The sequence below is a fragment of the Rhipicephalus microplus genome, unplaced genomic scaffold, assembly GCF_043290135.1.
Source record: "Rhipicephalus microplus isolate Deutch F79 unplaced genomic scaffold, USDA_Rmic scaffold_67, whole genome shotgun sequence".
Taxonomy (NCBI): domain Eukaryota; kingdom Metazoa; phylum Arthropoda; class Arachnida; order Ixodida; family Ixodidae; genus Rhipicephalus; species Rhipicephalus microplus.
The window spans coordinates 1,399,397-1,413,228 of NW_027464640.1; the positions used below are offsets into that span (position 1 = coordinate 1,399,397).

Below are 13,832 nucleotides of genomic sequence, written 5' to 3' on the forward strand. Positions count from 1 at the left end.
GTGTATTTTTACCAGAAGGGGCCCTGCAACACTTTTTGAGCATGGTCAGGAAACGCTGCTGATTGGTAGTACAGGCTCCCGAGAACACGCGAGCCAAATAATATAGCGCAGCACGTGACCTGTAAGTTGCAATAAATTATCAAAGTCAGCTGGAAATTGCTTCCTCTTCTCTCGACAAATGACGGAATAAGCTCAGAAATCGCACGTAGTAAGCCCGTCTATCAGCCATTGGCTGATTTGAACATGGCGCGCTCGGTTGTTACAGCCGGGGGAGGCCACGACAGCGCGTGTGCGTGCGATCACACTGAAAAAGTCTCGCATTCGAAGAAAAAAAAAAGCGTTCAAGGTCGCGAGGTGTGCGTGCCGTTTTTCTTTGCACCTGTCATCCCTCCCTGCTTAGCTTCCAGCGCTTTCGTCGGGACGAGAGCATGCAATTGCAGCATGCGACAAATCTTTACAACTCCACTCGCACTGGAAGGATTTCGAAAATTTTGGCGGCGTTGAATTTGTGGGGCAATAAGCTCTTCCAGCGAATTCATTTCATGGTTACTTGGAAAAGTGGAAAAGCGTTTCAGGGCCCCGTGCTACACCGTCCACGTTAATTGTGGCCGTCGGATCATACAACGAGATATTTTGAACAGAGGGGCTGGTATGTGCATATACGCTCAGTCTGGTTCGCGTCGCGGTGTGACCTCGCAGACGGACGAAGCTGCGGTCGAGAAACGCGAGCAGCTGAAGCGGCAACTGGAGCTGTTCTTGCTTCCGGAGAATCCGCTGCTGTCTTCGGCCCTGCTTCGCGAACCGCCCTTAGACGAGCAGCACCAGCAATTCGCCTGGATGATACACCCCTGCAGCAAATTCAGGTGCGTACGTCCTGTGTTATCTAAACCGTGCTGGGCCGACCACCTTTTGAGGTGGAGGACCAAATCGTACGAAGACGGCACGGCCAGACTGCAAGGCCAATTAATAGAAAGGGAGAGAACGGGGCGCTTTGCAGGCAAACAAACACACAAAAAATTCATGTGAAATAGGGATCGTACATTCATTTTCATCACTCTTGTCACAAGGTTGCAATTTACAGACGGAGCTTACGAGCGAGAAAATCCACGCATCTCTACGAATTCGTGAATCACGACAAGTGGGCGAAGCTCTGGGTATAGTAACCATGTACGTTACCCAAGCGTTGCCCCATTTAATGTAAATTGAGTGACATAGCATGCGTAGTTCTACGGTAAAGCTATATATAAGGTCCATGATGCGTGTGTTGAAGTCACCGACTATAGTTTAAAGGGTTCGTGTTTGTAGGTATTTCATATATATCGTTGCATCACAAATATCATCAGTATACTTTTTTGACATACGCTTTGATTGATGGGTGCTTCAAATGTCGGTGGTTTTACGGTGTTGTGACCTTTTATTTTGTTCTTAGCCTTTCTTCAAGCTTTGACATGGTGGTCTATAGTACAGTGACGGACACCGGACAGACAAGCCTCAGCTGTAAGGTGCTTCTCCCCTAAAAACTTCATTTGAAGTTCAGACTGTCATTTAGGCCTTTAATGAAAAGACACAGAGGTTTACGAGAGAAGGGGTTTTAGCAGGCGCCATGCCAGGGCCCGAATAATACTGCCCCACAGGTCACATCTTGCCAACCCGTGACCTCACCGATATTGACAAATTGAGTCTATGCAGAGGAAATATCCAAGGACCTATTGCGATATCGCTAATACGACCTACGAAAGTCAACGCTTACGTTGGCAGTTCAACGCCAAGCCCTGTCGTGCCTTTCTTGTCTTGTGTGATTGCGTCGTTTCTTGAAGAGCTACGAAGAAGCTCACGTCAGACCTTTCTGAAGTTTTACTTGCCAAAAACATGACACGGTCACGAAGAACTTCTGGTAGGGCACCACGTATTAGATTTGACCTCCTGTATTTTTTCTCAACGTGCACTTACATCTGTAGCCGCGAGTACAACTTCAGAAGTCCGTGGCATTTCCTCAACAAAGGCGGGTACACGCAAGCCTCCAGCAAGAGGCGCGCACTCCAGAGGGACATCGTGAGCGGCGTGGCTGGCGACCCAGCCTTCTGAGAATGCAGGACTGCTTCTTTATTCGTGGAGGTGATCGGCGGCCATGCTTCGGCCGTCTGGGTGGGACCTCCCCAGATTTCTTAAGTTGTGTTGTTTTTCCATTTCGACCTCAATGAAATGAGGGCTCTGTGGTCGATAATCAAACCTGCATCTCCGAGTTGGCCAGCGCAATAACTTGGTCACTAAGCTACCAGAGTGAGTCAGTCATAACTATTAAAGCGACTGTGTCCCGAGTGCTGCCATGTCTGTATAGTTGGCTAGCACCTCGCGCAGGGCTCGCTGGGACATGACGATGGTGCTTCTAGTGCTGTCAAACGTGGTGCTGATTCCGGTGCAAGCTACCTACTTCGGCGGCGTTGACGACGAAGTCTTCCAGTGGATGCTATTCAGCCTCGTCTCAGACGCCGTATTCGCCTTCGACATCGTCTTCAACTTCAGGACCGGTGCGTCCACGCGCTCCCTCACGCGAACGTCGATTGGTACTAGTACATTTAGCCTAAATCTAAGAGTTAATCTATCATCATGAGCAAGTTATTAAAATGAGTTGCTTTCGGGTGGTTCTGTTCATGCCCTATATACACGTGATGATAGGGTGTATTGTTGTGGCTTTGAAGCTATAGTTTAAGTAGACATACCTAAGCCGACTGCAGATTGCAGAATTGCATCAGTTATAAACTGTCGTGAATGAAACGGAAAATATGGTGTTTAAGTGGTAATTTTGCATAATCGCTACTTTTTTGGCACTTGCGCATTGAGTGACAAGGTGGAAATTCTGTAAGCACACCTGTCATAACACTTTACCTGTACTAAAACCACGCCAATCAATCAATCAATCAATCAATCAATCAATAGATTGATAGAACAATCGATCACGTACGATTTACACGTAGCGACACCAACATTCGTAACAGCCATCACTACTTTGATAGCTAAACAATCGGAGTAACACAGTTCATGCTTTGAACCTCTTTAGCGAAGCTTACACTCTCTGCGGTGCCTTAGCGCTTTAAACGTTTCCCTTGACTTCGTTGTAGCCCCGAGAACTAAGAAAACATATACGGCCGGTAAAAGCGAATGAGTGCCAAGCACTGAACTATAGCGATGAAGCTCCAAGTAGCCTTCATCGACACATACATGCGAGCATTCATGTGTAAAAATGCCTTATACAGTTGTAACTTCGAGCATCGTGCTAACGTATTCCACCACTGAAAATGCAATGTAGTCCGCTAGCTTTGGCAGAGGCCGATCGCACCTGCGTCGAATGTCATCCACGCTCCAGCTTGAGCGGGCTCTGCGTCCCTGAGTGAATGAGTGTGCGTGCAGGTGTGATCGTGGAGGAGGACTACGAGCGCGTGGTGATGGACCCGAAGTACGTGGCGCGCAGCTACCTGCACGGCTTCTTCCTCATCGACCTGGTGTCCACGCTGCCGTGGGACTACGTGCTGGCCTTCATGCTGGTCGTGTTCCAACACGAGGTCGACGAAGGGGACACCTCGTTCACCATCACCGTGCGCCTGCTCCACCTCACCAAGTTCCTCAAGCTGCTCAAGCTGCTCCGCATCACCAGGCTCGTCCGGTACCTCGACAACGTCGAGCAGAACTACGTGAGCCTTCGTTATGTGCGATGTGGTGGCTGTGGTGCTCGACTTCTGAACCGTAGGTTGCGGATCGAATCTTGGCCATGGTGGCCACATTACGATGAAAATGAAATGTGAGAGGCCAGTTGACTTAGATTCAGGCCCACGTTAAAGAACTCGAGGAGGCCGACATTTCCGGAGCTCTATTTACAAATTATTTGCTAGACCTGGCGCGCCTTTGTCGTAGAATACTTGATTGCCACGCACAATGCTTGGGTTCGATTTCTGCTGGCAAGACAATTATTCTTTGCATTCGTCCGCTCAACGCTGCCCATGACAGCTTTTTCTTAACACTCAAGCGTTAAAGTTACCCATGTGCCTTCTCGCAGTTCCTGGGTAGATACAGAATGTCTATCACATGTTGCATATACCCGCATACCAGTGACACATACCCAACCCTGGGCATGTGCCACTGTTTTTTTGGAAAGAGTTTGACGATGTTCGCGACGAGATTATGACATTACTCACGTCATGACCAGCGCGTCGTATTCGTCAAACCATCTTACCTTCCCGTACTAGATCATGAGACGTAGGCAGCTGGCTGGCTGGCTAGTTAGCTAAATAGATAGATAGATAGATATATAGATAGATAGATAGATAGATAGATAGATAGATAGATAGATAGATAGATAGATAGATAGATAGATAGATAGATAGATAGATAGATAGATAGATAGATAGACAGACAGACAGACAGACAGACAGACAGACAGACAGACAGACAGACAGACAGACAGACAGACAGACAGACAGACAGATAGATAGATAGATAGATAGATAGAAAGAGTTTGACGATGTTCGCGACGAGATTATGACATTACTCACGTCATGACCAGCGCGTCGTATTCGTCAAACCATCTTACCTTCCCGTACTAGATCATGAGACGTAGGCAGCTGGCTGGCTGGCTAGTTAGCTAAATAGATAGATAGATAGATAGATAGATAGATAGATAGATGGATAGATAGATAGATAGATAGATAGACAGACAGACAGACAGACAGACAGACAGACAGACAGACAGACAGACAGACAGATAGATAGATAGATAGATAGATAGATAGATAGATAGATAGATAGATAGATAGATAGATAGATAGATAGATAGATAGATAGATAGATAGATAGATAGATAGATAGATAGATAGATAGATAGATGCCAAAAGCGCTTGCAGTACGCAAAACAATGAAAAGACACAAGAGCGAACATTCATGCGAGTGCTGGACTTTGGTCCGAGTGTTTTTGTCACGCGCTTTTCCATATGTCCCTCAAATGTGTGAGATTCACGTACGTGACCCAAGCAGAATGGTCGCGCAAGACGTTGCATCACCGCTATGAAACGGAAGCTTCTGTCTGAAGTTGCGTATATATGTTGCTATTTTGCCAGCTTCAGTGGTTAACCCGTGTCTGTGAGGCACCTATCTCCTGAACCGTCATGGATAGAGCGTTGCGTCGCTGTTGACGAAACGGTCTATCCATGGCGGTTCAGGAGATAGGTATATGTGACGACGTATATGTCACGTTAATCCCTGGCATGTAACGGTGACTGCTGACTGCTGCTGACTTGACTGCTGACTGAAAGGTCGCGGGATGGAGTTGCGGCCACAGTGGCTGCATTCCTATGGAGTCAGAATGCTAGAGGCCCGTGTACATAGATTTTGGAGAACGTTTATAACACCCAGGTAATCGAAACTTCCAAAGCCTGCCACAACGGCGTCCCCTGTAGCAATATCGCAGTTTCCGGGCGTAAAACCCCAGCAATTGTTATATTCGAATATGCGAACACTTCGTCGTCATCTAGCAAGACTTACGTGACACGATACACTAATCTAAACGTCACATGTGGCGTTCTCCTAAGTTTTTTTACCAGAAAAAAAAAAACAAATAGTAACTGGAAGGTCACCAAGGCTAAATACCATGAAAACAGCCCGACAGAGGCCCTGGTGGTCCGTAGATACACATGGCAGTAATGCTGATATCATTCGAGGCAGTACTTGATGCGCAATAGCAAAAGAAGACCAGAACAACACATACTAATTAATCCATAAGCGACTTCACAAGTTATTATTTTCAAGTACATACGATAAACGTGTAATAAAAAAGGGTTTTCAGAAGTGCACATAGAACGTGAATAGACGATCGTATACACCTACATTGGCTTTACTAGTGGCTCTACTACGCGTTTGGAATGTCAAGAGACGAGAATCTCGTGTTGTGGCGCAGTTTTTCTACTCAAACGGCGTGTACCTGCGGCTGACCAACTACATTGGGCTGCTGCTGCTGATAGGCCACTGGAACGCGTGCCTGCAGTTTTTCGTCGACAGGATGCTGGGCTTTCCTCCCGACTCGTGGGTCGCCAGGCAAGACCTCGTGGCAAGTGGTCTATCAACAATGGCGCGTATATAGTGACGCTGTAAGAAAAACTAACCCTGCCTTTCTTAAGCCTTCCGCCCCCTTGCGGGACTCCTCGGGACTCGTTTTCAACATTATCACGGCTGGGGTGGCTGCGTTTTTGATGGAGACGGAAATGCTGTAGGCCCGTGCGCTCAGATTTGGGTGCGCGTTAAAAAACCCCAGGTGGTCAAAATTGCCGGAGTCCTCCACTACGCCGTCTCTCATAATCATATGGTGGTTTTGGAACATAAAACCCCACATATAAATCGTTTTGCAAAATAATTTTACATACCAGTCGAACATGCGCGTCTTTTCAAAAGTAAGTCACGCTAATGATTGGCAAAATTGTTTGGACTGGGAGAGTATTTTCATATACGGATGTATAGTGACATTCTGTTTGTATAAAACGGCTTGACAATAATAGTACAGGACGAAGCTTGACGTGCCATGAAGTACAGAAAGTATACATAAATACGAACCAGGAGGGAAGATTACCTTGAAGCTTCTGCCTGAGCTAGTCTATGACGATTCATATTTTTTCCTACCTTCGTACGAGACGAAGGAAAGCTACAAAAACTGTTTGATAATACACGATCAAGAAATCAATCTTCTCGCAAGCTTTTGCAGTGAGAAATGAAGACACATATGTGACGCAGGTCCGAACTATAGGTACCCTTGATTTAAAGACCTCTATATAGTTCAGTAAACATGTTTACCTTTTGCTGGTATGTAAACAGATTTTCTACATCGATTTAATAGAGTTTGCAGATAGCCAAAACAAAATCATACGGTTGGAACAACCGCAACAGGAGTTGTGTCCTGAGGAGCGACTTATCATGCGCGCTGTCTGTGCAACCACTTAAATAAGCATCGACATTGTCATCCGTGTCGTACGTTGGTACACGAGGTTGTTAAGTAGCACGAAGCTTGCAGAGAAAGGATAATCTTTAATGCGAAATGAAGTTGTTGCTCACTTTCTCTCTCTCTCCCTCTCTTTCACACACACACACACACACACACACACACACACACACACACACACACACACACACACACACACACACGCGCGCGCGCGCGCACGCACGCACGCACGCACACACGCACACACGCGCACGCACGCACGCACGCACTCACTCACTCACTCACTCACTTTCTTTCTTTCTTCGTGCCATCAGTTTGGCACAGCTCGCTTGTGTTGTCCGCTGTGTGACCTTAAAAAAAAAGTTACTTCACGGTATTACGCTAGTCTTTGCTTTCTATGGGAGCTCCGGGTTTTTTTCCCATCAATCCATATATGCCGTGCGTAGCGCGTGTGTGAAACTGAGTAACCATACTCTCTATGTGGTCAATAATGTACACCTGTAAAAATTTTATAGTGATCATAATTAAGCTATACATATCGCGCTTCAACCTGCATCGCGGAAAGCACAGAATCGGTATGAGCAGCAGATAACGACCGCTTTGTTCGATGTACTTGTAAATGAACAGTGCATTCTCATTTGAGGGAACTTTCGAGAGATCAATGGAAATACTTCCCTTAACTGAGCGTGTACTAAACTGAATACTCACTACAATACGAAATAACGTTGGCTACAGCAGGGAGTTTTATTTATTTATTTATTTAATTATTTTTATTTATGAATACTGCAATCCGTAGTCGGGACTTTGGTATAGTGGGAAGATGACGAATGCGCGATCCCGTACAACGAAATGTGCGGAACAAGTGATAGGCGTAAACGGGTCACATAATTCTAATGACCTAAAACATAAAGTTACCTAACAACGAATGAAACGCGTATTACACATCTGAAAATACACATATACATGCATACAAATACATGCATACCATCCTTAATGCAATATACCTGCACATAAGAACAAAATATCGAGTGGAGGTAAATAAAAGTAACAATAACGAAATAAAGCACAATATGCGCAAAGGCATTCAAGTGTAAATGTGCACTCGTACTAAGTGTGCATGCCAATGAGAACCAGGTCCATGAACACAGGCTAGAAGTAAAACTTGCCAACGAAGAGTGCAGCATTTGCTCATTTGATAATAAATTCCAATAATTCACTGTTCTGGGGAAGAAACAATCAAGTAAAACGTGTGAAGTTTTGAAAAAAAAATTGTAATTTTCATTTGAAGTGGCGCTCTTAAAGTGAAAAATAGAGAAAGCTGTTTAGAGGGTCAACGTCTCTGTGCAGTTCCCCACAGGTTGTCGCTGCGACACGATGTCGCGCAACTTCTGAATATGTCTTACAGACTCGGCCAAAAGACACAGGATTTGAGCCTTCCTCAGCCATCACAACTTCTTCGTCGCGCTGTACCTTTGGTTTTGTTCGAACACCGGAAACAATTTTTTAAATCTGACAGCTCTGCACAGGCACTGAAGCGCACGCGGCTAGTTCTCGCCTCGGCTCAACAGCATGCACAAGCGATGTTGCACAGCCGCCGATGTATTGGTTATTTGGGGGCGGCCCGCATCGGCTACACCAGTGCTGCAGAGCGCGAAACTTCATTGAATTGATCTCAAAAACGAGACCGGGTGCGCATATCAATCAAGTTCACTGTATTGGTGCGTATTGTAGAAAGTTATGAAAGTCGCATTGGAATGCTATTCTATAGACTACCGAATATGACCAAGCTGTCCAATTGAGTAATGACGTAATTATTGGCCAATTAAAGGCCTTTGGGCCAATCAGAGTTGTCAAGTGCCGGAATTAGACAACGTAACACTGTCCAGAGTAGCAGCACTGGTCTCCCCTAACCTTCCGGCTTTAGAACTTATTCAACTGCCCGTAACTTGGCATCAGGATGAAAAAGTCTACATAAGTAACCGAAATTTAAATACACTTTGCTTATTAACAACTCTCTAGCCAGATGTCGCAATTTGTTCACCGCATTTGTGTTCCTTAAAGGCTTAGTTAAAAAAAAGCAGGAACGTCTGCCTGTCATTTACGCACAACACTCGATCAGCAATTCGTAATATTCACGTCCTAAATATGGGACACGCATCCGAATGGTGGAGAGAGAGATAGAGAAAGTGCAAAAAACGAAAGCAAGATATACATCAAAATTTCGCAGCGCGTGGGAATGTTTCCTTCTCACGCCTCAACTCACTCGTCGCTGTTCCGGGTCCCGCAGGGCAAACCATGGTTCGAGCAGTACTCGTGGTCCATCTACAACGCCATCTCGCAGATGGTGTCGTGCGGCTACGGACGCACGCCGGCTGCCAGCGTGGCCGACGCGTGGTTCATGTGCCTCGGCATGGCCTCCGGAACCGTGGGCTACGCGCTCCTGCTCGGCTTGTGCGCCTCCACCATACAGACCATGGACTACTCGAGACGCCTGCTCAGGGAGAAGGTCGGTAAATACGGATGTAGATAGGCAAAGACCTTAAGCGTCTATGATGGCACTGCCATTGGCTGTGACCTTTTGAGAGCACGCAAAAAACACCCAGTGCAGCTCATAGCCGGTTTCTTCTCTCTCGGCGCCACGCAGCATCGAAAGACGTGTCGCTGCGCACTGACGCCACAGTCGGAAAGGAGGTGGTTGAGACGTAAGTTGACCGCGGTGGCAGGAGGCAAGCCATGAAGGAGCCGCTGCAGACCCACCGCTCAGAGCCATAGTTTTGGCAGGGTTCTGTTTTCTTCCAGCACTGCGTCCGCGGCCGGTGGAACATTGTGACATTTCCACAATGTGACATATACTGCCACGGACTACTGCCACTGGCAGTACATGCCACAGACTGTGGCATGCACTGCCATCGACATTGTGACATGTATCTGCCACGGACTTCAATCCCAGCGACTCCCCATGACCCCCGCATTCAGCCGTCAGAGTCTCCCTGTGGTCACGCAGAGACGTGTTGGTCCCAGCTCGCTAACGAACTCAGTTTCTCAAACAGTTACTGTTACTTCCTTGGAGACCCTGCTCCCGGCAGTAAAAGCCACCCCGCGCCCTTGACTACTGACGGCTGTCCCTCTCCCTTGCTGCCTTTTCATCTCTCCTCCTTTTTGTTCACTTCGCCCTCCCCTACCGACGCTGGGCTATGCTCCCAACAAGAGCTATAGAAGTGCCGTCTTTTACACACCTTCAACGACAACATTCTACAATTGGGTGAACGCGAGGAGGATATGCCGCTACGGGACTCATAGCGTAGGCAAAAGGGAAGAGTACACGCTTTGACAGTGAAGGCTGCTCTTTGGGCTTGGTGTTGTACAATCTACAACTGTGTAACTGTAACGATCGTCATTACGAAGCTATGTGTGTTGCTTGCACCCGCACCACGGAAACCAAAGAAGTGGCACGAGCAGAATCACTACCGCTTAGCTCGATGCACTAGTATCGCGAAACACGAGATTAAAAATATACACCGTGCTTTTGAGACACGATGACGTACAGCTAAATTTACTTCTAACGTGTGCAATATTAAAGGGATTTGAAAAAAAAATGGCTTGTGATACCCCCCCCCCCCCCCCCCGATGGCACCTTATGATTTCTAGTAACCAAATTTTGATACGAATGAAAGATCCTTCAGACTCCCAGAACAATGCGCGATGCAGTATGTGAGGAATAACGTTGTGCTGTTAAACGCTGTGTTATGGCAGCTTACAAAGAACACAACAATAACAGTCGATGCAGGCGTCGTGCCTTGATTGCTGTACACCAGTTGAGACCGATGACAAATTATCCATAGCTTCTAGTAAAATGTCAGTGCCGTTGCCCTGTGGTGCGTTCCACCATGACGCCCTCCCTGGCCCCGCCCCAGCATTGTCCTCGCATTTCTTGTTTCGCAGTTGAAAGAAGTGGAAGACTACATGCAGTGCCAGAAGTTCCCGAACAAGCTTCGCTCTCGAATGCGCGACTACTTCGAGAACCGCTACGAAGGACGCGTCTTCGACGAGGCCAAGATCCTCGCCTCACTCTCGGACCCACTCAGGGAGGTGAGAGGCGCAAAAAAAAGATCCGCACGGCGTGCCGTTCGTCATTCGTGCTCTAACGGCACACCAAACACGAACACCCGAATCTCGGTGTTCATCATAGTGCGTTCATTGCTTTATAACAAGCACTCGTACGGAGCGGTACGAATGGGAGATAACGAAGCACTTGCGTAAAAACTAACACGCGCAGGCGCATGAAATGCAGTTGTATCAAAACAGGTGCGAGAAAAATTGTTCTCAGTTGTTCCAACTTCAAACTGTGGGAATTTAGAATCACATATAATGCGTGACGAAGATAGGATAAAGGGAGAAACACGCACACGCGCACAAGCGCAGAACTTCCAGTTGGTTTTATTTGCAGAAAACAGGTGATTTTGTAGTTTCTTCAAAATAACGAGAACAGGGAACAATTGCGATGAAACAGGTGAAATCAGCTACAAGGATCGCAATGTTTTACTATAATTGTGGCTGTTTGTTTTCGGTCTTCTACCTGCTCGGCATTTTTTATTGTGGTAGCACATGCCAATTCTATATTTTTTTTTTCGCAGCCACACACACATCAAGTGTCTATTTCCGGCTTTCTTTAGCCTAACAGATTGTTACTTCTAGCAAGAACAGTAATCGCGTTATTTGTGGGCCATGTAAATATAGGTCAGTCATAGGAGAGAAGTGTAATCTTTGAAATATACGAGATACCCTAATAAACTGAGCATTATCACTTTTGCAATCTTCATCAGCGAACTTCCCGTTTAACGTTACCTAATGTGGGCACAGGAAACAAACTAGTCGCTTTACAATTGCAACCTAATGCAAGACGCGATACCCATCTTTCGGTAAGGTTACGTACCATGCCCCGAAGCACAGGTGGGAATAATAATTGTCGGAATTTAACGTCTCAAAACAACCATATGATTATGAGAGGCGCCATGGGGGGAGGTGGGGGCTCCGGAGATTTCGATCACCTGGGGGTTCTTTAAAGGGCACTTCGATCCAAGTACACGGGCCTCAAGTATTCTCGCCTCCATCAAAAATGTGGCCGCCCCGGCCAGAAATTCAATGCCACGATCTGCGGGTCAGCCGTCGAGCACCATAGGCCACCGTGGCATGGTTAAGCACAGGTGGTCTTCCACGTATGTGTTCAAGAAAAGAAATACGCCATGAAAGAGCAGATGCTATAACCGTATTTCTTAGGGATTCTTTTCATCCCATTCGTAGTAGTTTCTTATATCTCGCGCTGATTGGTCGATCGTAGTAATAGTGAGAATGCTGCTTCACATGAAAGCTAATGACAACAGTAAAAAAAAGTTAGGACTCGTTGAGTAAACGCAGGTCTCATCTGTAAACACTCGCTGTTCGTGATGCTTAGCTGTGAAGCAGAAATGAGTAGCTTCGACTGCGATAGTGTCACGTTTCTCCGATGTTCTTGTCTGCTACAACGAGCCACTAACCCGACCGGCCGTCTCTCACTTTCGCGCCTCGCATGCAGGAGATCGTGAACCACAGCATCCGGACGACGGTTCGCACGGTGCCCTTCTTCGCCCAGTCGGATCCGACGTTCGTCGCCGAACTGGTGTCGCGGCTGCGGAACGAGTTCTTCCAGCCGGGAGACCTGATCGTCAAGCAGGACACCGTGGGACACAAGATGTACTTCCTGCAGTCGGGAAAGGTGAACATCGTCCACGACAACGGAGTGTTCGTTGCCAGCGCCTACCCCGGGGCCTACTTTGGAGGTCTGTTCTTCACAAACCAGTATCTGGGCTCCTTGTGCAGCTTCTCATTCGTATCGCAAACGTCCCTGCTCTGTATGAAATATGGCAGTGTGCGAAAAGTTCGGGGTTCCAAGAATAGTAGAGTAGTGTTATAATGTTTACTCGCAGTATTTCCCATCAGAACTGGTGGATGTGCGCACTATTCATTTAGAGGACTTGGTCTTGGTTTCGCGTCACGTTGGAAGTCCTGTCTCTTCTCAAGTCGTAGCTCGCACTTCCACGGTCTCAGTACATTCATCGCATATGTTTGACGTCATCACACTACCTTCGTAGCTTTTGTTGACCTAGTAGTCGGTCACCATTGTTATAACAACAGGTATACCGCAGTTTCTGGGTAGCATCCGACACCTTCGTTCGAGCCCTGTTCTCGCACTACCCTTAAGACTATCGACCCAGGTATCCTGTTGCGTGGTGACATTTAACGAAACATGGCATGTCAATCGAGTGCTACGACCAGTGGTTAGGAAGGAATGACTTGTTGGGACGTCATCATATAATTTCGTCATGACGTAATGATAGGACATCGTCGCGTAACGGAATGCGTGCTGATCATAGTGGTACAGTGAAACACGACGCTATGTGTAAAAACGTTCGGTTTAGAAGGGAGGGGTGGGCATTGTGATAGACTTAGAACGTCAAAGTAGATTAAGACGTGTTTTGTCATGTAGTGCAAGTTATCCAGTCCCCGAATGCTTTACCTAATACATTAACAAGCATGTAACAAGCTTTGACATTCAGGAGTTTCAGAGAGTGTAACATGCTGACGAACTTCTCGATGACGACGTGCAGAGATGTGCCTTCTGACTCGGGCGCGTCGGCAGGCGAACGTGGTGGCCGAGACGTACTGCAACGTGCTGTCGCTGTCTGACGAGGACTTCCAGCGGGCGCTCGAGAAGCACCCGCTCATGCGACGCGCGATGGAGGCCCTCTGCGCCGAACAGGGGACCCAGATGAACCCCGCGGCCCTGACGTCATCCCAGCCCACTGACCCCGTTTACTGA

At 47.2% G+C, this 13,832-nt stretch overlaps 1 protein-coding gene across 1 annotated transcript; it reads left to right on the forward strand.

Moving 5' to 3' along the window:
• Nucleotides 1–2,371: 2,371 nt before the first annotated feature.
• Nucleotides 2,372–13,832, forward strand: LOC142790052 (potassium/sodium hyperpolarization-activated cyclic nucleotide-gated channel 1-like). The gene is made up of 7 exons (XM_075885084.1): nucleotides 2,372–2,528; nucleotides 3,409–3,689; nucleotides 5,945–6,094; nucleotides 9,264–9,482; nucleotides 10,919–11,065; nucleotides 12,549–12,792; nucleotides 13,621–13,832. The coding sequence occupies exons 1-7, from the start codon at nucleotides 2,372–2,374 to the stop codon at nucleotides 13,830–13,832; spliced, it is 1,410 nt and encodes a 469-aa protein (XP_075741199.1).

Excerpts from the sequence above, each read along its gene's own strand:
- LOC142790052 (XM_075885084.1), top strand. The coding sequence starts at position 2,372 with ATGACGATGGTGCTTCTAGTGCTGTCAAACGTGGTGCTGATTCCGGTG. Across the intron at positions 2,529-3,408 it reads CGTCTTCAACTTCAGGACCG|GTGTGATCGTGGAGGAGGAC; the intron begins GTGCGTCCACGC and ends GTGTGCGTGCAG. Across the intron at positions 6,095-9,263 it reads TCGCCAGGCAAGACCTCGTG|GGCAAACCATGGTTCGAGCA; the intron begins GCAAGTGGTCTA and ends CGGGTCCCGCAG.